The 24409-nt window shown below is 41.6% G+C and overlaps 1 protein-coding gene across 2 annotated transcripts; it reads left to right on the top strand.

The window, feature by feature from the left end:
* The first annotated feature begins 7696 nt into the window (after positions 1-7696).
* Positions 7697-22864, top strand: YTHDF1 (YTH N6-methyladenosine RNA binding protein F1). 2 transcript variants are annotated; one of them, XM_040079860.2, is made up of 5 exons: positions 7882-8089; positions 8482-8506; positions 9967-10046; positions 13881-15407; positions 21339-22864. In XM_040079860.2, exons 1-5 carry the CDS (start codon positions 8063-8065, stop codon positions 21363-21365), a joined length of 1686 nt encoding a protein of 561 aa, XP_039935794.1. In that variant the 5' UTR covers positions 7882-8062; the 3' UTR covers positions 21366-22864. The 2 variants fall into 2 exon arrangements, with proteins under 2 accessions (XP_039935793.1, XP_039935794.1); XM_040079859.2 differs by lacking the exon at positions 21339-22864 and having other exon boundaries at positions 7697-8089; positions 13881-19884.
* The last annotated feature ends 1545 nt before the right edge of the window (positions 22865-24409 follow it).

Raw genomic sequence — 24409 nt, 5'->3', positions numbered from 1 at the left:
CTGACCCAGAGGGTATTTATAATGCTCAGCTTCCCCCAATTGGTTGGGATGGGCTGAAGTTCCCTATTGGCTGACCAGTCCAAATTTCATCTTTATAAAAAGGAGTCACAAGGCAAAAGTTTAAAGTTAAGCTCAGATTTTCTCCAGAAAATAACAGCTCTTGTTAAAACCTAGCCTAGTGCCAGGTGATCCTGAATGCTATGATATAATGGCTGTCACCTCCCTATTTTGCTGTGACTCTATTAACACTATTTCTGCACTTTTCAGCTTGTTTTCACGTGTGTTTTGCACCTTACATTTCTTAAGAAAATGTACTGTAAAATTAGCAGATAAATGGCAACAAGAATTTTCCCCAGACAGCTTGAACAGACTGTATTGCCTTTACTTTGGGAATCAAGTCTCTTTCTACAATTCCATCTTCCAACTTGAAATCCTCCTATTCCTTTGCCTTCCTGTGGTCATAATTCCACAAAATGGAAAAGGCGCAATTACTTGAAAAATGTGTTTTCCTTTACCACTGCCTGAGAAGATGCATAAATCTTCTTCTAAACTCTTGACAAAATATCAGTTCTCCATGTCAACATAAGACCATGGGTGATTCATGTTTCTTAGAAATGATAAATTAGCATTTTTCTTTTGATAAAGAGATCCAGTGTCTTTTTTTTTTTTTTTTTTTTTTAAACAGCCAAGCCCATACAATCATTCTCATTAAAAAGAACAGTGTTGGGTTTTTGCTAATTAAATCCTCGTTAATGAAAGCCCCTGAGCAGTAGAGGGCAGTGCTTTTATATGACATTTACAGAATCCTGTGACAAGAAAATGTGCCAGGGAGGTTTGTCCTTACTGAATTTCCCTGTAATAAAATACATATGAAGATAATTGCACATGATCTTCCGCTCCATGGATCCTGTCCTTTCTAAGTTTATGCTGATTTTCAAAGAATGCATCCTGAAAATCCTGACAGAGTTAACAAAATCCCTCCTGAAGAGGATGTTTGGGGTCTGCTAATGGGTTGTAGCAAATCACCTGTTAATCAGTAGGAGTGATTGATAATTCTGATTTTCTGAAGCACTTTACAAGCAATGACCTCATCTTCTACTGCTTATAACCACCTGGCTTCTCAAAGGAGTGCACAATTCCCCCTGTTTTAGGGGAAGCCCCAGCCTGATTGCTAAAGAGGGAAAAGCTGTATAAATCTCAAAGCAGCTCAAAAGCAGCTTCGAAGTTGACAAGATTGGTCTATTTCTGGCAATGTTTATTTGTTCTGGGTTTTTTCTTGTATACATAGCATTCTTCCATCATAAAAACTTCAGGACAAGTTTAAAGTTGATTATTTGTGGGATACACTCATGTGGTTTTGGGGGGAACATCTCACCAAAAGAGGGAAGCTGAGGAAGACCAGTGAGATGACTGCAGCAGAGGAAGATGAAATGACACCAAGTGTGGTGCTGAGAGCAAGTAAAAACAAGTCACCATGTATAAATGATAGGGGTTTATTTTAGCACACCAAAATTTGGAAAGCAAGTAACATATCCAGTAATCTGTTGTATGCAGCTTACACTGTTTTTTTTTAGCAAGTCAGACATTTTCAGTTTCTTTTCAGAGCGTTAAGGTGTCTTACTGAACTTCTGAATGCTTCTTAAAATGAGGAGTGTCATGAGCTAGCGATAAACAGAGGTGGGAATCAGCAAACATCAATCAGGAGCCCAGGCCAGATCAGTGAAAATGATCAACAGTGCCATCACTAGACACTGATTGGAAACACTCGATGAAGAAAGTAATATAAACATAATCAATCACAAATCTGCTTGCTGTTATCAACCTGATTCGGAAGGAAAACAATCAATAAATACAAGGGCCAGAGTAGATCTGGAGAGGGCATAATGAAGAGCTTGAAAGCGCTGAAGTGACTGGAGCCCCTGGAAAAACTCCAGCAGAATTCAGCATCTCTACCCTCGGGGTGCTGCACAGCTGTAAGGGGCTGAAGCTGTTCTGTGTGGTTTAGCTCGAGGAGGACTAGTGTGCTTTCATCAATAAATTAAGAGTTTACTGAGGAAAGAGGCTTTTGTAACAGGAGGAAAAAAAGGTATCAGTTGACCTTGGTGAAGAAACGCAGAGGCTGGAACACAAAAGGAGACAGCACAGCTTGCCACTGCAACTGATGTGTAAAGAGACTGGGTCCTGAGCAAATTTATGGCATAGTTCCCATTCTCACTTGCTCAGGTGTTAGCCACTAGTAGGATGTGGATCCATTTTTCAGAATAAAGGATTCAGACCTTGTGATATAACTGCTCTGCAGTCCCAAGCAGAGTAGACAAAATCATTACACCTAAAGCCCTAGACATAGGTGAACTGCTGCTGTTTCTCCATTCAGGGCCTCTCTTTTCCTCTTCTGGCTGCCTCTTCCTTGCGTGTTGTCCTCCCCTTTCCTCGCCACTGCTGGTCTGGTCCTGCAGCACAGCCCCTGCACTGCTGCTCTCTGGGGAGCTCCTGCTGCAGGAACAGCCGTGAGGGAGCCCACCTGCTCAGCTGCCTCCGAGGGACCAAAGCACACACAGAGCTCCACAGCATCCATAAAACAAATCCACTGTGGGCAGGAAACAGGATCCAGCTCAGCGAACAGTGACGAGGCACACTGAAAAGTGACCAGTCACCCCTGGGACAAACAAAGCCATTTCCTCAGGGCAGGGCAAAGCTCCGAAGTCTCACTTTGCTGGTTCATGCAGCTCAAGTTTTTCTTTACTCATAACAAGTTCTGCTCACCATCTACAGGGATCTTCTCTGCCTATCAACAGCTTCCTTGCTGCACTTCCCTCAGTGGACTTTTCAATAATAATGAAAAAAAAAAAGAACACATTAATAGTAATAGATTCTTTATTTCTCCCTACATTAACAATCATTCCTTCAGGAAGCCTAGAAAACGTTATTATGAACTAAATCATAGAATCTCAGAATGGTTTGGGTTGGAAGGGGCCCTAAAGTTCATCTCATTCTACCCCTGCCATGGGCTGGGACACCTCCACCGATCCCAGGTTGCTCCAAGTCCTGTCCAACCTGGCCTTGGACACTTCCAGGGATCCAGGGGCAGCCACAGCTTCTCTGGGCACCCTGTGCCAGGGCCTCAGCACTATCTGAGTATAGAATTTCTTCCTAATGTCAAACCTAAATCTCTCCTCTTTTAGTTTAAAGCCATTCTCCCTTATCCTATCGCTGCATGCTCTTGTAAAAAGTACACATACACATAGAGACTGCTGGAACTAATGCACAGGTGAGTAACAAATACCTGTTTTGTGAAGTGATTTCCTAGGGATTAAAATCTTTTCATGTTCCGCCCTAATTCTTTCCCCTGGCCCCCACTACCATGGTATTTGATTGCCCCAAAACTTTAGGTATTGTAATAGTTAGGAATAGCTAAATGTAGCTTGCAATGTGATTCATTAAAGTGCTTCAAATCAAATCCTATTAATATCCCAGCCCACAGAACAGAACACAGTACATATGAAAAGGAAAATCTGCAAAGCACAGCAGATATCCAAAAAATCAGTAGAGGAACTGGCTTTAAAATCTAAAAAACTTCATGGTTTCAGTGTCCAGCCTATTATAAAAAGTAGTTCTGCTTTTGAAGAGTGGGTTGACCACTGTTCACTTCTTTTTCAAAGGAAAGTGTTCACAGAAAGTAGCTTCTCTTCTATTTTTCTAAATGTCTATTGGAGCGAAACAAGGTGAGTTTCTTTTTCAAGGGTCTTTTTTTCTCTTATTTTATTTTTCTATCCCTTCTTGCCCTTGAAGGTGAACCCAATAATCATGAGGGAAAAAAAAAAAAAAAAAGAAAGAAAGAGCAAGCTGAAACACCATCCAATACTTGTTGTCTTTTTTTGTTTGTTTGCTTCCCATAACATTCTGAATACTTGAAAAAAATCTGTAAAAATTAACTGCTGCTACAAAGTCAATGAACTATTTTCAGTTTTCAGCAGATCAACAATCCAATGATCCAAATGAGTGTTTAGAGGCCTGAGCAGCAGCACAGGGATTGGGAATACAAATTAAAATTTGAGGAGAGACCTGTCGGGCTAAGTACATTTTCCCACAGTGAGCATGGAAAATATAAATTCTATTCCCTTGCTTTTTTCCTTCCCAAGCAGGTTTCCCCAAAGATGAATTGTGCTTCTTCCTCTCCCTCTTACTGACTTTGATCCTTTCCCAACTCCTTCTGATTCTGACATGGAGGAGTCTCACATTTGGGCTCTATTTCCTTTACCTACTCCCAGCCAGGAGGTACAGGAACAAAAGACATGGAGTCTCATGTAAACTGAGTGGCATTGCAACTCCAAATTATTCACATATAAATCTTACAGCTCCTCAGAGGAGATTCTTACCCACTTGTGGCCACAGTTCCACCATTCAGCCATTAAATTATGTGTAAAGAAGGATTTGTCTGGCATTGTTGTGATTCTAATGGAGCTCATCCTACTTTATAATTGGCAGCAAATCAGCCAGCAAGAATCACAGAATATCTGATTTTCCAATTAAATCCTGCTATAGTTTGGACTGTTTTTACAGCAGAGAATGTGCCTGGCTGCCTGAATATTGCTTGGGCAACAGGCAGAAAGATCTATTCTTGAGCTATTCACACTACAATCATCTGCTTTTCTCCATGCAAATTGGCTTGGAATGAGTTTGTTTTGTCCCTGTATCAATAATCAATAGCGAGATTGAAAGAGGAGGAAGAAAAGACAACAGAGCAACCCGAAGTCACTGCAAAGAGCCGAAGGGAAAAAATGCACGACAAAGTAACCAAAGACAGACTGACCTTACAATTTAATGCAAACCCCATGACAGCGGCAAGAAGGAGCTGCCAAGGATGAAGAGCAAGAGGGAGGCAGGGGAGAGTCCCTGTGCTCAGCCGTTGCTCCGTTGAGCTCCCTGCCACAGCTTTCCAAGGAAGTTGTCTTGCAGGGAACAGCATGTGAGATGCTGATGTCAGATGGGATCCGTTCACAGGCCACACTCTTTGCATATGATTTCCCTCCTCATGTTTTCACAAACAATGTGTCAGTGACATGAGAAACAGGAGAGGAGAACAGATACAACTTCTCTGTGCGTCTGTTTTTATTTGTCACCCTAAAATGATGGAAGTGAATGCTGGATCCTTGGTTTGGGAATATTCCGCAGGGGCGTAGGGTGCAGGAGGGAGATGATTCCATTATGGCAATATTTGATTTTCTTCCATGCTCATAACAGAGAGGGCTGCATAAAATTCCTGTAAAGCCTAAATTAAAAACAAATAATAAAACCAATGACAAAAGTGTGTTGTAGCTTACACATGAACTCTTCTGAGATTTCAGAGAGTGTTACCCAAGGAAGAAAAAGGTAAGTACAACGTTTTCTTAAACTAGGACACATTTCATTCGACTAAGACAAAACCAAACCCCATGTTTCCCCCTGAGTTACAGTGTTACACTACAAGAGTATCCTAAGTTATATAATAAATATAAAAATATGGATATTACCTTATCCATATCCTTCAACTGAGACTTTTCATCTTACTGGTTTTATTTCTAAAAGACTATGCACTTCTCAACAGATAGACATGATCATTCTTAGCATTACCAGATAGAAAAAAAAAAAAAAAAGGGATTTTCCAAATACAACAGAAAATAAATTCCCACAAAGACTTAGATGTGTACATGTATGTATATACGTGACATGCTGCCTTTGGGTCTAATCTAACTGGTACAGCCTAAGAGCAGCCCCCTGTACGCTGGGATGCTGAAGCAGAGAGAGCTCTAACGTTCTGCCCACATGCTCTCCTGGCGAGGATGATTCACAGTCACATCGTTTCTATATCGAGATGTGAACATACACAATCACATGGACTTCGGAGCAGTGCCCATCACCCAGGCATCCAGCCTTTCCCTTCTCCTTCTACACACATGTTCCTCTCTCCAGCCACGCTGATCACTTTTTTTGTCCTGTGTTTTGAAGCGGATTTCTTTGGACAGACTTCCCAGCTTGCTCAGGGACTGCCCACAGCAGGGATTTACTGACTGGCTCCATAATTACACCGAAGGCAAACAGAACTGGAACAGGCCAAGCTGGACACGGCTTGGAACAACCTGGTCCAGTGGGAGGTGTCCCTGCCCACGGCAGGGATTGGAACAAGATGATCTCTGAGGCGTCTTCCAACCCAAACCATTCCGGGATTCTAGGAAAATACCAATTATTACTTCCTACCTAATTCAAACAGAGAACGCAAAGCATGTCCAGGTGCTGAGGATTAAAGCACCACTCTTTCCTCCGTATCTCTGCATGTCTGATCAGAAAAAGTACCAAAGTAGACTCTTCATTTCAGATATTTTATTAGAATGCTAAGTACAAACTCAAATTAACAGCTTTCAAACACGTGAACAGAGAGAAGTCTCTGGTTTTAACTGCATATAAAGGAAAGCATGATTATGCTGTTTAGTGTATTTCACAAGGACCAGAATTTACCACAGTTACCCACAAAGTTTAGCATAGAGATGTTGCAAGACTTTGTAAATTGCAGGACTTAGACTGTGGCCCTAACGAAATAAACAAAAACTGACCTAAGGGGCCCAAATTCCACTCAGGTTCTGCAAAATAGCTGGAAGGGGGAAAAAAAAAAAAAAAAATCTGATAAAAACTCATATTTGAGGGTGGGTGCTGCCAGTGGTCAGACTGGCTGTCATCCTCTGCCAGGTCGTACTGGCCATGGATACCATGGGCTGGTGTGAGGGGGAATGGGGCTCCCAAAGCTCTTGGGTGAACTAGAACAGTTCAGTTTCCTGACTCCCCAGGAAAGCGATCACGGCACTGAGCCTGACAGAGCTCCAGGAGATCTGGACAAAGCTCTCAGACACATGGTGGGATGGTTGGGGGTGTCCTGTGCCGGGACAGGAGCTGGGCTTTGATGATCCTTGTTGTCGATAGATGACAGTCTTAAGCTGTACCTGGGGAAGTTTAGGCTGGATATTAAGAGGAATTCCTTCACAGAAAGAGTGATTAGACATTGGAATGGGGAGGTGGTGGAGTGGCCGCGGCACTCAGTGCCCTGATGTAGCTGACCAGGGGTGCTGGATCAGAGGTTGGACTTGATGATCTCAGAGATCTTTTCCACCCTAAGCCATTTGGTGATCCCGGGTCCCTTCCAACTCAGGAAGCTCGGTGGTTCTGTCTCAGTAATTCAGTGATCCTGCGAACCTGCACAGCCGAGCCTGCGGGCAAAGAGTCCTCGCAAAGGCTGAGAGAGGAATGGCGTAAGGACAGAATCTGAGAACATTCTGAGTTGGAAGAGACGCACAAGGATCGAGTCCCAACTCCTGGCGCTCCACAGGAACCCAAGAATCCCTCCACGTGCCGTTGCCCACACATATCCTGAGCAATCAGGCTCGGCGCTGTGACCGCATCCCTGACAAGCCCGTCCCGGTGGCCGACCGCCCCCTGGGCGAAGAGCCCCTTTCCTCCCGAGCCCTGCCGCCATCCCCGCGCTGCGCAGGCCGCGCGGCGCCGGGGCCGTGTGGCGGGGCGGGGCGGGGCCGCGCCCGCCACGCGCTCCCCTCAGCCCCACTCGGCCCCCGCAGCGCGCACGCGCTGGGCGCCGCCGCCCCGCGCGCCTTTCCCCGCGCCCCGCCCCGTGCGCTCCCGGCGCGCCCCGCGAGCGCTCGGCGCTGACGTCACCGCAGCCCGGCGCCCGCCGCCATTGGAGTCGGCGGCCGCCGCTGCCCCGCTCGCTGCGGCCACAGGCCCGGCCCGCGGGCATGTGAGAGACCGGGCCCGCACCGGCACCGGCAGCGCCACGGCCCGAGCCGCGCCACCGCCGCCTGCACCGCCGTTCCTCCAGGAGGCGCCCCGAGGAGGCGCCAGGCGGCCCCTTTCCCTCCCCCTCGGCCCCGGCCCCTTCCCCGCCCGGCCGCCGCCTGAGGGGAGAGGAGGCGCCGCCGCCGCCCCTTCGCCAGGCCCCGGAGCTCCGCGCCGCGCCGAGCGGCCCTGCCTCGTTCCCCCGGCGCTCTCTGCTGAACCACGGCGGCCCTGTGCATGAATTATGTCTGCCACAAGCGTTGACCCTCAGGTAAGTGAGCGGCGAGGCGGCCCGTGGGCGGGGGGATTCCCGGGCCTGCCGCTGGTAGGCCCCGCGAGGCTTTTCTTCTCCCCCTCGGCTGCTTTAGACCTCCATCGTTCTCCTTAACTTCCCCCGTGGGCACAGCACGTTCCCGCCTCCTCCGCCGAGCCGGGGCCATTTCTCAGGAAGGCCGGTGCTGGGTGATACGTGGAACACGCCTCTTCAACCCCGATCCAAACAAACCTTGAGATGTTGCTGGCTATTTTTATAAGTCTCTTCCCCGCCCTTGGACGCTGTGGGTTTTGCAGTGTCTATGATAATATAAGCGTTTTTCTAAAATTAACTTTTTTATTTCCCTTTTTTTTTTTTTTTCTCTATAATCACGTGCTGTGGCTGCTCAGAGACCGAAAGGACAGGATAATAAAGGTGAGAAATCGTGCTGTGATCTGGTCGCTTAAATTGTTACTGTAACAGATCAGTTACCCAGGTACCTGTAGGTGAGCAGAAATGTATCGCTGTTAATCTGCATGGAAAATAATCTGGGAATGAGGGAATGTGTGCTTTGTTTCAAAAATAACATCGACTGCCATTCATCCGAGCTTGCCTGCATCCCACTTAATGCTGCTGGATTTGCAGTGGGAAGGACTGTGTGTTGGTACTAAATAATTCTCCTCGTTTAATATGAAGAAGGTTGCTGCATAAAGTCACAAGGATATCCCTGTACAATATATGTATTTTTTACCTACTTTTGCACGCTCTGTGAATGCAGTTTTGTTGCTCTGCTGTTGGCTGAGATATTTATTTAAGCCCATAAACTTAATAATTTAGGGAACTTAAAAGATGGTTAACTTCTGATGAGATAATAGGCATTTTTACAACTCTTCTACTTCATTTAAATTGAAACTTAAAAACAAGTCATCTAAGAAATACCTTCATTCTTACTGTGATTGCTAGCAAGTATGTAACTGTTAAGACTTAGTAAGTAATAATATCCAACTCATAAATGCTTTTTAATAGGTTTTAACCTGCCTTGAAAATCCAGCTCCTTCTAGTTGAAGAAACACATTCCCTGTGTTTGTAAACACTCTTTTACATCCCCTTGACAAACTTTGCAGAAGTATTCTGCTAAATTCCCAAACTTGTTTGCTAAACACTTTATTTAGTGTAGTATTATATTTAGTTCAGCTGTTTTGTGAAATAGATAAATACAGCAACTATCACACTGTGGATTTCACCTTTTCAAATCTAAAGTAAACAGGGAATTATTTGAAAGAACCTCATAGCCATTTTGGGTTTGCGTATCACCCAGTAATGGGTTTTGGATGCTTATCAGACATTCTTTTATGCTGAAGTAGGACTTTATGGCAGATATTTTTATTTTACAGATGAGAATGTTGAAATTTAAGTTTTCCTGAAAATATCAGGATACCAAAGCACTTAGGAGTCTTCTTTTCATAATTAAATGTAACCTTACCTCATCTTATTTTAGCCAGCTTAAGCAGTGAATAACACACGCTGGGAGAACTGTGAGTTTGTGTGTTCTAATTATGGGCCAGAACAATAGATGTTGTTTCCCAATCTTTTTTCACAAAATTGTTCTGAATAATGATTTTTTTGTTTGGAGTTAATTCACATGAGTTGTTTACTCAGTCTCAGCTGTAGAATTTTTAATTACTGTTTTTCTTTTAATTTACTCAAACTTTGTTTTATAAGCAGTAATATAAAGAAAAACTATCTGGGGGTGGGAAATATCATCCCTTGGTCTTTTTATGAGTCTTCCTGGTTTGCAGAAGAAATACGGCTTTTCCTAAAGTAGTTTGGGGTGGAACATCATTCCTGCAATGCTGCTGCTGCTGTTATAATGTGCTGTAACCCTTTTTTTGTAGTACAAAATGGTTCATTACATCAGAAGGACACAGTTCATGACAACGATTTTGAGCCTTACCTTTCTGGGCAGTCAAATCAGGTTAGTGTATTTTTAACTTAGGGGTTTTTTTGTTTTTTTTTTTTTTCCCCTTAGGCATGCTGTTGGCAATCCATTCATAGGATTGTGTGGAGGGAGCAAATGCCTTAAATAGAAATGGAAAAAGAAATGACAGCATATTGTGTTACTTGGTGATACAACCAGCATTTGTGTTCCCAAAGCTAATATTACTCTGCATCTCCAGATGGCCACAAGTGAAAATGAAGTTAATGCTCCAAGGAGCTGGAGCTGATTCCTCCTCCCCTTGCAGGTTGTTGATGTGGCTGCACTGTGGCAGACTGATCTTACAGTCCTTTGATAGGAGAGTTACTTGTGGGAGTCTGAAAATTCTACTTTTGGGTTCTCCTGATTTGTATTATTTATAGAATCATAGAAATTAATGTAATTTAGATTTGGGTTGGATGCTCTCTGGGTACTTTGTAGAGTTGTCCCAATTTTTACACTTCAGCAAATGTTGTTGTTCTTTCACGTCCTCTGATATATTTTAAGAATTAAAGATGTGTTACTTAAGTTTACATTACATTTACTGTAATGTAAACTCTCATTGTAATGTACATTAAATCAGCATCCATGACTAAAACACAGTATAATTGAAAGTGTACTCTGAGTTAATTTTTTACTTCACATTGCTATCTTCAAAAGGAACAAAATGTATAGAAACTGGAGAAGCAAAAAGTTTTCATTCACAGGTATGAAACACCATTTCAGAGAGAAACACTTACCAGAGGTACATGATGGGAAGGCTAAGTGTTACATTTTAAAAAGGAAATGTATAATTCAGCCTGAAGCTGTCAGATGCCAGTGTTAATATTGATGGCATCACTGAGCTTGCTTGCAGCATAGACATGTTCTCCAAACTTAAAATAATTTATTGGGAGGCATTCCTTCTTTTGGAGTTAATGTGCTGTGGAAGGTAGAAAAGCCTTTGTGAGGAAAAAAGGAAATAAAATCTTAATTTTTAATGCAAAATTAATTATAAAAGAAATTGAGGTTTTCAAGTCCCTCTGATGTTTTTTAAATTGTGCTTTGTCACATCTGTATGTAATTTTTAATTACTTAAAACTAAACTGTGAAATACACTGAATGCTCACATAGAAAAAATAGATCCATCTATCATAGTTTTATTCTAGGAAATTTGTCTTTGCTGTCAACAAGCCCAATTATTAGGATTAAATAGAAAAATTTGCTACGGCTATTATAATTTTCATAATTATAATAAAAGTTTTCTTTATGAAAGTGTAGCTCCATTGACCAATTTATTTATCCTGCAGTGAAAAATTGGCATGGCACAAGAAACAATTGTGTAGGTCCTCTTAAAATTTTAAGTGGAAAGTGACAGTAGCATTAATTAGGACTGTGAGATTTTGTACTGAAGACAACCATGTTGCTGAACAAAGCCTTATTATCCGGTTATCCAGTCAGATTTATTCAGCCGTTGAAAGCTACTGTAAAGATGACTTTAAAAAAAAAAAAGATTTGAAACCAGTTGGATATTTAAAAAAACCTTGAGAAATTTAAGTCCCAGAAGACACAATAATATATTTGACATCAAAAATCAAATGCAGATTAGTAATATTATGTTAAAAGTACTTTTAAAAGCAGAGGGAACCGAGTCATGTAGACTCTTGGTGTACAGATTTACACTCAGCAAGAAATCATCCTCCTGGAAAGTCATTCAGAAGCGAGAGATTATTCCTGTGGAACAGGGAATCACCAGCAAGCAGCATATTTTGGGGGAAAGGAGATTCTTTCCAAATTTACAGAATGGTTGAGTTGGTTTTGTTTGGAGGTTTTTAATAAAAAAAAAAAAAAGATACAGAAGGGTGCAGAAAGGTCAAGGATAAGTTTATTGAAATAAATGTTCTGCAGTTGCAGGGAAGAACTTCTGTCAGGGTTTCTTTTACATACTCTGGCATAAAGCCAGTCAAAATAGATGGAATGTTTGGTAAGGATGCCTGCTGAAACTTTCCTTTAATCTTGTTAGAATCCTTGTGGAGACTTTACAGGCTGTGTGAAGAGATGACAGCTGCAGGAATTGTCTAAAATCCTTTAGCCTAAATATTTCTGAGACAAACCGCTTGCTTTTCCCTAAGCTTAGTCCCTTTGGTCTTAAATTCTAAATTTGTAGAATATATGAGCATAAGTATCTCAGAGAACTACTTATATCTCCTCCCCTTCATCTGCATTTGGTTTTCATTTTTTCTTAAATTAATACTTCAAAATGTAACACTCAGCAGTGTCTAAGTCTTTCAGAAAAAAAAAAATTATGCTAAATATTGATTACTTTAGCTTGGGAGGCTCAGAAAACTGTTAGAGGGTTATCTCATAGGAAGGTGATTTCTGTACCTCCTGTTAGTGATAGAATTTGTGTGTAAATAAAGGAAGTTTGAACAGTGGCAGAGATAATTTCTTTTGAATCAATAACATTGGATTTAGGCTGTTTCAGTCTCTGAAGTGTTTGCAGTACTGTATGGAAGTCTTGCAGGCATATTGTGGTGTAATTCTGTATATGAAACATAAGGATATTGAATTACTCTGGCTTTGGGGTGTCATGGAAAAAAGGTCATTGAAAAATGAGCAGTGAAAATGATTGTGTCAGTTGGATGTTAGGCTTATCTTCAGCAAGGAGGTTTTTTTGAAAAAGCTGAGAAATAATCAGATTTTTGGAAAGACGGCTAAAGTTCTGGTGCAGATTTCCTAATTTTGCAGATACATTTTTCTTTTCAAGTTTGAAATCTAGCAGTTTGAAAGGAGAGTTCCTCTTCTTAAAATAGCCTTTATGAGTAAGGAAAGGCGAGCTACTGTTTGACTCATTAACAGGAGATGTTGACCTTCCCACCCCCTCTCTAGTAATTACGGTTGGAGTGTCACCTTGGAAGGTCTCCAATGTATGTGCTTCAAGTTGATTTGAAGAGGAGTAAAACCCACTTTAGAACATCCTGGCTTTGTTCTTTTGCATTGCTGAATATAAGAATCATATGGAATGTTTCAAAATCAGGTGCCAGCAAGGTGTTAGAGGAAAAGCTTCTCAGCTTGGTCTAATAAAACAGTTGAAGGGGAGGAAATTTCAGAGGGGATCTGCTGGTTTGTAAGTGTTTGGTCTCTTATTTCACGAGTGGGAGAGATGTCCTGTTTGGAAGGACAGTCAGGGACACTCCTGCACAGCTGTAACTTTATTACTGAGGGAGGAAAAGACTTGGGCAAAAGGCTGGAAAGGAGCTTTGTCTCCAAGAGTTTGGATGGCCTGTGTCATCTGGGCCTGGATTTATCTCTGGTGCACCAGGCCCTGTAATGTCAGTTTGTATCTCTTACCTGTGGCACGCTTGGCATGTGTGTCAGAAGCAGCCTGTGTTCTCCTGCTGGAGGTGTGGGTTTTCTGGTGGAGACTGTGGGCCCCTCAGAACAACTCCATAATGAGGACCATAACAATATGTTAGATGTATTGTCATATTCAGGTAATTTAGTCTAATGTACCAGTCTAGAAATGCTACATCTCCTTAGTTCTGTAGCTACAAACTATAGTTAATGTTTCTTGTGATAATTTGGAGTGTTGGCTACTAAATAACCTTAGTAGTGTAAGTAAGATTACATGGTTTCAAAATCTGAGCTACCGACTCCAATGTGAGCCCCTAGTCCGGGGGTATTATAAATGCCCAAATACTTCATTTTAGCCCTGAATCCTTCTTGGAGTGTGAACTAAGATCTGTCATTAGCAAATTACATTATCTTGTCTCTGGTGTTCTTTTCTGTTTGGTGTTGTGGCTATTTATAAATGAAGGGTTTATTTATCTGGTGACTGTTTTTTCTCTTTAACAGAACAGTAGCTATCCATCAATGACTGATCCTTATCTGTCCAGTTATTATCCACCATCTATTGGGTTTCCCTATTCTCTCAGTGAAGCACCATGGTCTACAGGAGGAGATCCTCCTATCCCTTATCTCACCACCTATGGACAGCTCAGTAACGGGGATCATCATTTTATGCACGATGCCGTTTTTGGACAGCCTGGGGGTCTGGGAAATAATATCTATCAACACCGGTTTAACTTTTTCCCTGAAAATCCTGCCTTCTCAGCTTGGGGAACAAGTGGATCCCAAGGACAGCAGACACAAAGCTCAGCATATGGGAGCAGTTACAGCTACCCTCCCAGTTCTCTGGGGGGTACCATTGTTGATGGACAAACAGGATTTCATAATGATACGTTAAATAAAGCTCCCGGAATGAACAGTATTGAGCAGGGAATGGTTGGACTTAAGATTGGTGGAGATGTTACAACCTCTGCAGTAAAAACAGTAGGTTCTGTTGTTAACAGTGCCGGGATGACAGGTGCCCTCTCTGGGAATGGTGGATCTAATGTAAACTTGCCAGTATCTAAACCAACCTCTTGGGCTGCTATTGCCAGCAAGCCTGCAAAACCACAGCCTAAAATGAAAACAAAAACTGGACCTGTAATCGGAGGAGCGTTGCCTCCTCCCCCTATAAAGCATAATATGGACATAGGTACTTGGGACAATAAGGGTCCTGTGGCTAAAGTTCCTGCCCCCCAACAGATTCCTTCTCCTCAGTCTGTTCCACAGCCACAGCAACCAATTGTTCAGCCTGTTCCAGCTCAGCCTCCTCCATTGACTCAGCCACAGTATCAGACCCCTCAGCAGCCACCCCAAAACCGCTGGGTAGCTCCTCGCAACAGAAATGCAGCTTTTGGCCAAAGTGGAGGAACTGGGAATGACACCAACTCAGCTGGCAGCACCCAGCCCAACCCTGTTCCGAGCGGCGAGTCCCATCCCGTCCTTGAAAAACTGAAAGCTGCTCACAGCTACAACCCTAAAGATTTCGAATGGAACCTTAAAAATGGACGTGTGTTCATAATAAAGAGCTATTCTGAGGATGATATTCATCGTTCCATTAAATATTCTATTTGGTGTAGTACGGAACACGGCAACAAACGCCTGGACAGCGCTTTTCGCTCCATGAACAGCAAGGGCCCGGTGTACTTGCTGTTCAGTGTCAATGGCAGTGGACACTTCTGTGGAGTAGCAGAGATGAAATCACCTGTGGACTATGGCACCAGTGCAGGTGTCTGGTCTCAGGACAAGTGGAAGGGGAAATTTGATGTCAAGTGGATCTTTGTGAAGGATGTGCCCAACAACCAACTGAGACACATCAGGCTGGAGAACAATGACAACAAACCCGTTACAAACTCCCGTGATACACAGGAGGTGCCCTTAGAAAAAGCAAAACAAGTGCTTAAAATTATTGCTACTTACAAGCACACGACCTCCATCTTTGATGACTTTTCTCATTATGAAAAGCGCCAGGAAGAGGAGGAGGTGGTACGGAAGGTAAACTTATTAAAAAATTTATTTTATACACAGATATGGGGAAAATGAAATGTGAAGGCTTCTTTGGTGGAAAAATGTAAGTAGGAATTCAAAATGTTTTTAGTACGTCTCAACTTGATGGTTTCTTGTGTGTTTAACAACACGGAACTGATGCTTATTTCTCTGTGAAAGTTTCACAAGTCAATGAGCTTCAAAGCAGAAAGCTAAGCAGTAATACGGGTAAAGGACTTTATGTCCAGTTTATTGGAGTTTGATTTATTTTTTTATCTTAAATGGTTAATAGAAAATAGTTTGTGTTTCAGAATTGGGTTCTGCCAGTGATTGTCACTTAAGTTTTTTTGCCTTAAATACGAGGTGTTTTAACACTGTTTGACTGCAACTGGGCTATCAAAATTGATACCTGTATTGGTATTTGAAATTTGTACATCACCTTTAAGAATAAGAAACCTGATTTTGTTTATTCAGTTTATCTCTCTGGAAAAGAAAGAGTTGCATAATATTGCTGGAATAGTGCTAGAAAGAGTGCATTTATGCTGCTGAAGTCACATGTATTATTTGGATAAATAAAGGTTTTCAGTTCCCAGGTTTAATCTGTCTACTAATTCTTGAAGTTTTGAGTGAAGATGTAGTGAGAGAAGTCTGGGCAGTAACTGGGAGAGTGTAGTAAAACTTTCCATACACTTTCAGGGCTCTAAGTGTATCACAAGGGATCTCTGTCCCTCCCCATCCCACGACCTCAGTTTCAAGAATGCCTTTCTCTAATTAGGCAGTCTAGAAGTAGTGACCTGACAAAATAATTGGAGTCAGGAGGTGTAGTTGCTACTACAAGTAATACTCAGAATTTTCTTGGGGTTGATAGTGTTTCCTAGACCTTTTTTTGTATAGCGTTGCAAATACAGAATTTGTTTGACAGGCTGGTTTAGTTTAGGATAGCTCACACTTGTTTTTAAGATGTTTTTAAAGCAAAGACTTAATGCATGTTCCTGCAGCTTAAATTTTAAAATTGCCATGTAAAAATGCAGATAAAACTGCTTCAACCTGTCCTCATAGATTGTGCCTTTAAATTATGTGAGGAAAGGAGTTCAGAGTCTTTAAAATTTTGTGGCTGAACTTTTCCTGGCCATGATAGATGTGCATAGCTGACCTCAGCACAGCAGGGAAGAACAGCTTAAAATTGCAAGATTTTCTTGCGTATTCCCTGTGGGGTTCCACAAGGTAAAACCTAAACTTGAACACTTCCTTCCTTCAGTAGATAATTAATAATTCAACATTTAATGCAGCCGCTATCTTGGAGAGGTGTTCCCTTATGTAGGAGGGAGTCTAGACGAACTGAGGCAGCGTGGGTTCCGTGTCCAGTGTTTGTGGTGTAGCGGGTTGTGATTGATCTGGGTTTTTGATTCTGTCTCCCTGTGCTCTGCTGCCAAGGCTGGAGGGGACAGCTGAGGGTGTTTCAGAAGTGAGGGCACAGGGAAAGTGATAAGATCTACTCTTGCACGGATAACTCCTGCCCTGGGCAAGATCCCAATGGATCACCAACACCAGAATTCCTGTGCTTTGTAGCATCTCAGAGGGCTGGTGTTTGACTATTGAGCTGATCTCATTTTGGGTTGGTTTAATAAACACAACTAATCCCCACTATCTGCTCAAAAATATTCTTATCCAGGTCTGCTTTATTTATAGCAGGATCAGTTTTTCAAAATAATGTATTTTCTTTCGTCATTTAAAGCAGAGGCTGTGGCTTGTATCACACATTCACAAAATAAACTATGAAGTCTAATTTATATTTCTTAGATTCCTCTGAATAGAAAATGGGACACCAAAGTACACTGAGGAAGATAATAGTGCTAGAGAGCTAAAGCAGAGCAGCAATGAAGGAATGAAAAATAAGGTGCTGCTTGTTACGTTGCACCCTAAAACTTGTTTGGAAAGTCACTATTTTTCCCCTTCATTGACAAAATGGAAGTCCAGCTGATTACTAGAGAGTTTGGTTTTTTACAGGATTTATACACACCTGAAGTTCTTTTTGTTAAGAAGTTTGTGCTGATGAAGTACAAACTTTCCTGTTAAATAAATTAATCTTCCTAGGACAGTAATTTTTGAAGAATCTTATTGCCAGTTAAAGTATCTTACGACCTAATTGACATTTTCAGGTAGTTGTTTGTATATATTCATGCCATCTTAATTGGTTTTCAGATTGCTGGGTTTAACTCATTATATTCTTGTTTAGCTGTAAAATCGTTGAAATTTTGTGCTTCCATTTCGCTGCTGTTGTGATTACAAAGGGACACGATCCTTAAAAAGCTGTACATAGAGAGCTTAAATTATACAATTTTATTTATATTGCAAATATTTAGTAGAGAATAATAATTACTCTGTGCAGGGCAAGCCACTGGCATTTCAGCTCTTTAGATGGCTCCAGTTTGTTGCTAACCAGCATTTCCATGGCTGCTGTGTGCAGAGCCAGCTCCAGCTCATGCTGCTGAGTTGAACTGATGTAGGAGCTTCAGTGTCAGTGCCAAATCATCCGGTGAGGCTTTGGCACGTGTAATGCTGGATGAAATTCTTTCAAGTGCCAAAGATTCATCTCTTTGCAGCGTGGCTGAAAGAACGTATCCCTCCAGAACTGAGAGGGGATTTGGTCATGCTGGGATATAAGTCCAGCTTTTGAATTGCCACATGGAAATACTTAAACCCCGTCCGGTGACCCAGAACCTGGGAGGGGAGTAATAGGAGGGTATTGGGGTCTGGAATGAAATAACAAAACAATGAATGCGTGAATTCTCACCTGACCCTCACAGCCTTTTTCAGCTGTTCCAGAGCTGCTGCAGTGCCCATAAAGAGCTACTTCTGTCATCAAAGCTCATGCTCTGAAAACTGTAAAAAAAGTTGTGACATGTGAGAGAGCTTCTTCTAAAAAAGAAAATAGAGTATAATGTGGCATTAGGTACTAATATTCCCTAAAAGCATGCCATCAGAGCCTTAACAAAGTTGTTTTCCTAAGCTTAAAAGCTTGTAAAGACAAACTTGTTGCAGATCTCAGTACTTTACAGGTGACAGATGAGCTGTCAGCAGCTCGTGCTCCCAGATCTGCACCAAAGCAGATGGTCCCGGTTCCTGTACTGGGCTGCTGTGCTCTCACCTCTGATCTGGGCAAGGCACTCAGCTCTGCACCTTGGTGTTGTGTTGGCAGAGCTGCACAGTCTCAGAAAGCTCCCGAATCACCAGGATTACCAGTTCTGCTTTAGGTGATTAAATCCTGAAAAGCGTTGGCTGGTGCGTGTTGGCACCTGGAAATGCTCATTTTCTCCTAGCACTGTGAGATTCCTCTCAGTGATGAGCTTGCTGTGAACATAATCACAGAACTTAAAAGGATGGAATATGTCCTTCCTCCAAAGCTCTAGTTAAAAAATATATTTTAAGATTATTACTGTGTTCCTGAGATAAAGAAAACATACATATTTTTCTGTAGATGTCTGTAGATGAATGCTTTGATCCCACTGACTTTAACCAAGTTTAGTAGGAAAGTTGAAGCTACTTTAGCCTGAGGTGAAGAGGAAAGAAGTTTGACAGGGATGAGTGTCTCCAAGATGGAAATCTCTGCGAGTTTTGTGGAAACCTACTTTCCCTGTGTCTGAAGACCATACAGATTAGTGTCCTGAAGGAGAAGTGTGCAGCTGGAGCTCTCCTGTGAGAGATATCAAGAGTATTCCACCGGAGGAGAGAAACCGAAGGCTCCGGATTTTCAGAACCAAAATGAGCACAGCTTTGTTAGCTGCTTACAAAACTGTTTGTTCTTGCTTGCAGTAGTACTAAGTAGCAGTAAGGAAGAGAATTTCAGAGTTAGAGCTTCTAAAAAGCAGCCATGCTCGAGAGCACGAAGAATCGTTTCTTCAGTTTATGTGGTTTCAGACATTTGTAAAGAGGAAGACTCAGATTAGCCCCCAAGAGAGAAAGCAAAAAGCAAGGTAGGAGGAACTGCTTGGGAACTTGCTCACTAAAGAGCATTTTTTACTGAATTACAGAGTTTGAGCTGAGTTTCTGAATGCCATGAGCACTTCAGGTCGAGGTCTCAGGTGCTAGCCTGCCTCTTTTTATGTGGGGCTAGTCCATGAGAATGGAAAGCTTCCATTGTTGAAGAAAGTGGAATTAGGGAGGTCAGTGGATGACTGCACAGAAAACTAAAAATAAGTTACATGAGGTGGCAGTGGGAAAGAATTGGGCTCATGAACGTGGTAGGGCCTTAAAGGGGATGTGCCACCTTGGAAATGGAATTAGGAAATAGGATGAAACAATTACTGAAGCCTGAAAATGGAGCTGATATGATTCAGTTCTAGATACTTTGTAACCACCTTTTGTTTGAAATGTCAGGCAGACATAAGCTCTTTTTATTAAGAACAACATGTAATGTTCTGACATTCTGCCATTAAGAAATGGCTTTTGTAGATAATTCATCACAGTCAAGAGTTAAAAGACAGGAGGAATATAGATTGTTATAATAAATTCTACCATTTTACACAGCTTGTTTTGTTGATTTGGTAAAAGAACTTGGCTCTTACTTCTGCCTTAAATTATAGATTAATAATTCATTCTGGACTTTGTTGACCTAATTTTATTATGAAAATTGAAATACTAATATTTTGTCTGAAGGAAATCAGTATATTCAGTTCTTAAAAATCTTTTCTGATTTTTATGCCGTGACCAGCTGAAGCAGCAAATGCAGTCTGTTACATTTACAATGGTTGATATATTTGCAAGTAAGTTTTACATCACAACAGAAACAATTCTGAGATGAACTTTATACAGAATTTATACACAAAACAAAATCTGTGGGTGTTAGTTCAGGAGCTGACTGTTGGTGGTGCTTGGGCTAGTTCACAATTTCCTTTGGAATAGGATTTTGGTGCCATATTGATGCATTTAAGTACAGAGTCGAGTCTTTCCAAGCCAGTTCAGCACAGCAAGCAGCAAAAACGGGGAGGGCTGAGCCCTTTCTGTTCAGCGTGCAGTGGTGCCTTAGCTGGAGGATGCGCAGGACTAGCACACAGCAGCCTGGTTCTGTCCTGCTGTCCTTGCATGTTCTGCACTTTGGGGCTCCTGAAACGCTGAGTGAAGAGGTGCCCTGCTGTGCTGGGCACTGCTCAGGGGTCTGTGGGTGCCCTGTGCTGCTGGGAGAGCACAGGGTCACTGGTGGGGGGCTCACCTGCAGCCTGTGTCCCTTAGGTGACCTTTAGCTGCCTTCAGTATTTGTGATTAGCAGAAACTTTGGAAAAAGGCTCCAAGACCCTCCCAGCTGCTGTGCTGGAGCACTTTGGGACACGCTTGGGTTGTTCAGTCCAGCTGGGCTGGGTTTTATCAGACTATGTAGAGGAACAAAACTTTTCTTCTACCTAATATTGTTTCTATCTCTTACCCCCAAGTATTTCCCAGTGCTTCCCAGCGTAGTTGAACCAATAAGAAGAATTAGAGACAGAATTTCTTGACAGCTCAAATCCCTTCTTTAACTGAATGTGACTAAACTCCAAAGTCATTTGAGTGCTTCAAAATTAGACCAGTTCTGTGGAGTTCACTAATCTGCCATCTGCTTTCTGCTCATGTATTGGTTGTGCTACTACTGCAGTAGCTAAAATAATCCAGAAAGTAGAATATTGCAGATCTTGTTTCTCCTTAGGACTGTTGATATTTCATACCTTTCTCTCTGTGTGACCTTGGTTTGAAGTGACTGCAGGTATTCATCCAGATGTTCCACTTGAGGCTGCACTTAAAAACATTGTTATCGAGTCCTTGGGTTGGGTATGAACAATATATTTATAAAATGTAGCAGCGTTGTTTTAAGTGTATAATTATCTGGGATCACATTAGCGTTACTGTTAAACTGCTGAAAACTCTTTGCTTGTTCCTTTGACTAAAATCTTAACTTTTTTCTCTTTGCAGGAACGTCAGAATCGAAACAAACAATAAGAATAAACATATACAGTTTGATATATATACTAGAACTGATATTAAATTCGACTATGAGAAACAAAATTAAGTATAACTGGTGCTGTATCCTGGCATCAGGACAAACTAAAGCTTTCAGCTCCACTATATCTTCTCGTGCAGGGGAAATTAAGTTGTTGCATCTTTAAGTACATTGTAGTTTATTTTTGCCCAAGTGGATCTGCATTAATTTGTATCTTTTTTTCTATGTAAAATTCTGTAGAAATCATTAATAAAGGTGTGTCTGTTTTTATTTTTTTAAGTTGGTAAACAGTTATATTAACCTAATGTGGACCTATACATGAGCATACTAAAGTGTCAGTGCTTCCCAAAGACTTTATTTTGGCACGAATTATGTTCCTAGCCAGATATAGAGATTATGGAGAATACATGATAAATCTTCCTTTATCCTCCTCCCAATCCCTTTTTCTTCATGGCAGAAGTAAGAAACCATGCATTGACTTTTTTTGTCATTTAAAAAACAAACCAACCAACCTCCTAAGATACTGCACTTCAGAATTTTAAAATGAAAAAAAAAAAAAAACCAACTAAATTTCTGATCACTTTGTGCAGCTGCTCTGCCTCTTTATTTATCTGTACAATTACTCTTTTAAAACTGCTGATGCGCCATGTTGGTTTTTTCTGTCTAGTAGAAAATCAAATTGTCAGTGGAATTGTTTCTCTGGAAAATATTTCCCTTTCACATTCTGTTAACCAGTGCTTCAGTGTGCATCTGTTATTCCATATCCTGCCGAGGGTGAGCGAGACGCTTTCTCTCAGCCATAATTCTGCTTTACGGTTTTTGTAGCTTAATTAAATAATAATGTGATGCTATCGACATTGCAGGGGTTTTTAAACAATGTGTTTAAACCTGTTTCAGCTTTCAGGTGTTATTAGTTAATTGCAGATCATTTTTAATCCTTTCCTTCATTACTCTCTCCCAAGCCACCCCCCCAATCCTAATGCCATTTAAAGTTTTTATACCGATAATGCTGAGCTTTAACGTAGGAACTAATAGTACGGATAATATGATGGATTATGCCTCAGATGTTTAAAATTGACAGTGTGTACGTCTAATTTTTTTTTTTTCTGTTGGATGAGTAAAAAAACCTGTTTTAAGAAATTGAATTTGCTGTCATGTTTTTGTGGAGTGAGGGGACCGTCGGAGAACCTGTCACCAACTGGAGTTCCAGTTAAGCATGGAAATGGTGCTCATGTCCGCTGCTCTAGCACACTGAATCTGCACGTGTTTATTGTAGAGGATCTTTTACTATATTAGAAAGCAAGTATCTTCTGAATACTATTTACTCCAAAAGGACCTCCGATTTAAATAAAGTTTAATCTGTATCATTTAGACTTGTATTTAGAACGTATAACTCTGTCTCTGGACTGTTACTGCCTGTAAGGAGTAATGGACAGCATCAGATTAACTTTTTCCTCTAGGAGAATACAAGCCTTAATAAACAATACATATTTAGCAAGCTCGATGTCATTTTCATTTTTTCCCTGCATTCAGTTGTCTTCCTCTGTTCCAATCACCCTTTATGCTGACTCCACAATTAAATCTAATTTGAGAAGTGGTTTGATTGGGTAACTCAGATGCTTGCTCCCAGCACACCTGAAGGGTTTCACAGGACTATTCCCATTCCTCAGAGGACCTGCATTCATGTGCAGTCACTTGTGCTTCCCTTTCTCTGCGATGGTGGAGAAGCTGAGGAGAGGACTGGAAGTTGAGCTGTGTCCTTGAGGAGGCAGCAGCACAGCCTTGTGTCACCAGCGTAAGAGAAGAACTTCCCAAATCCACTAACACTCTGACCAGTTTATTTCCCAGCACTTAGCTATGTTTCCCAGCTCTAAATAGTAATTTGCTTTGATATATTTTTTTAACTGATTTATTGAAGCAATTTTGCATTTTATAAATGTGTTGCCATCCAATAAAAGCACCTGCTGTTAGTTTCGGTTGTTACATCAGAACACTTCCACTGATGATTCTAGAGCCAAAAACCTGCTGCATCTCAAGAGAAAAGTTAGTTACATAAAACTTAGGTACTTTTGGTTTTTTTTCTTTCAGATCTAAACACTCTTTGCTGTGATACACTGATAGATTTCTGTAAACGTTTTCTAAAAAGAAAAAAAAAATGGGAAGCTTCAGCTGAAACTGGTTTGACTTATTAAAGTGATGATGTGTTTCAGCTGTCTGGCTTTGTGGGCAACAGCAAACAGCTTCAGTAAGAAGAGATTTGTTAGTGACACTGCAGTGTTGCACAGCCCTATCAGAGAGGTGGGAGAAGATTTAACAGTGGGTAAAATCATCCTGTTCATCACAAGCACGTTGGGTGCTCGGGTAACTGCAGTGCTGCCTGCTGGTCCTGATTTTCAATCCCCTGCCACTGCGATTCCAGGGGATGACTCACTTTTGTGTTTCACAGAGTTCACATTTCACTGTGAGGGGGAAGAAACATTCTTCAGTGTCTCTTGAAGAATAACTGCATGTCACAAGTCTTGCTTATTCTTTATTTAGTCCAAGTAATAGTTCCAAAGGAATGTTCCTGTGTGCTTTTGGAATTGGTGCTTAAACTCACTCCTTAAATGAGTTGCTTTGCTTGATGTTTCTGGAGTTTGGGTGCGACAGTAATGCTGCTGCCTTCCACTTTTAAGCCAAATGGAGCTGGCAGCACCAAATGCTGATTAAAAAGTGAAATTATTTCTCTGGTTCAATTGCTGGTTGGTGATGGCGGCACATTGCACTGCTCTGAAGCTGCGAATATACATCATGAGGGGGAAAAACTCATTTGTTTGCAGGTAGTCACACCAAAAGTCATAGTACTGAATAATTAAATCTTTATGGAGATTGTATTTGTCACTGGGAGTGACTTGAGCTTGTAGAGAAAACTATGAAGTTAAACCTGCGCTGAGATAGGAGGGCAGAAACAGACAGACAGAAATTCGACATTACTTCTCTTCCATAACACATCATGCTCATAAGGCCAGACTGATTTTTTTACTTCTCATTTTTGGGAGATGGA

This window comes from Hirundo rustica, chromosome 16 (assembly GCF_015227805.2).
Source record: "Hirundo rustica isolate bHirRus1 chromosome 16, bHirRus1.pri.v3, whole genome shotgun sequence".
Taxonomy (NCBI): Eukaryota; Metazoa; Chordata; class Aves; order Passeriformes; family Hirundinidae; genus Hirundo; species Hirundo rustica.
This window is presented reverse-complemented; position numbering and strand designations above follow the sequence as displayed.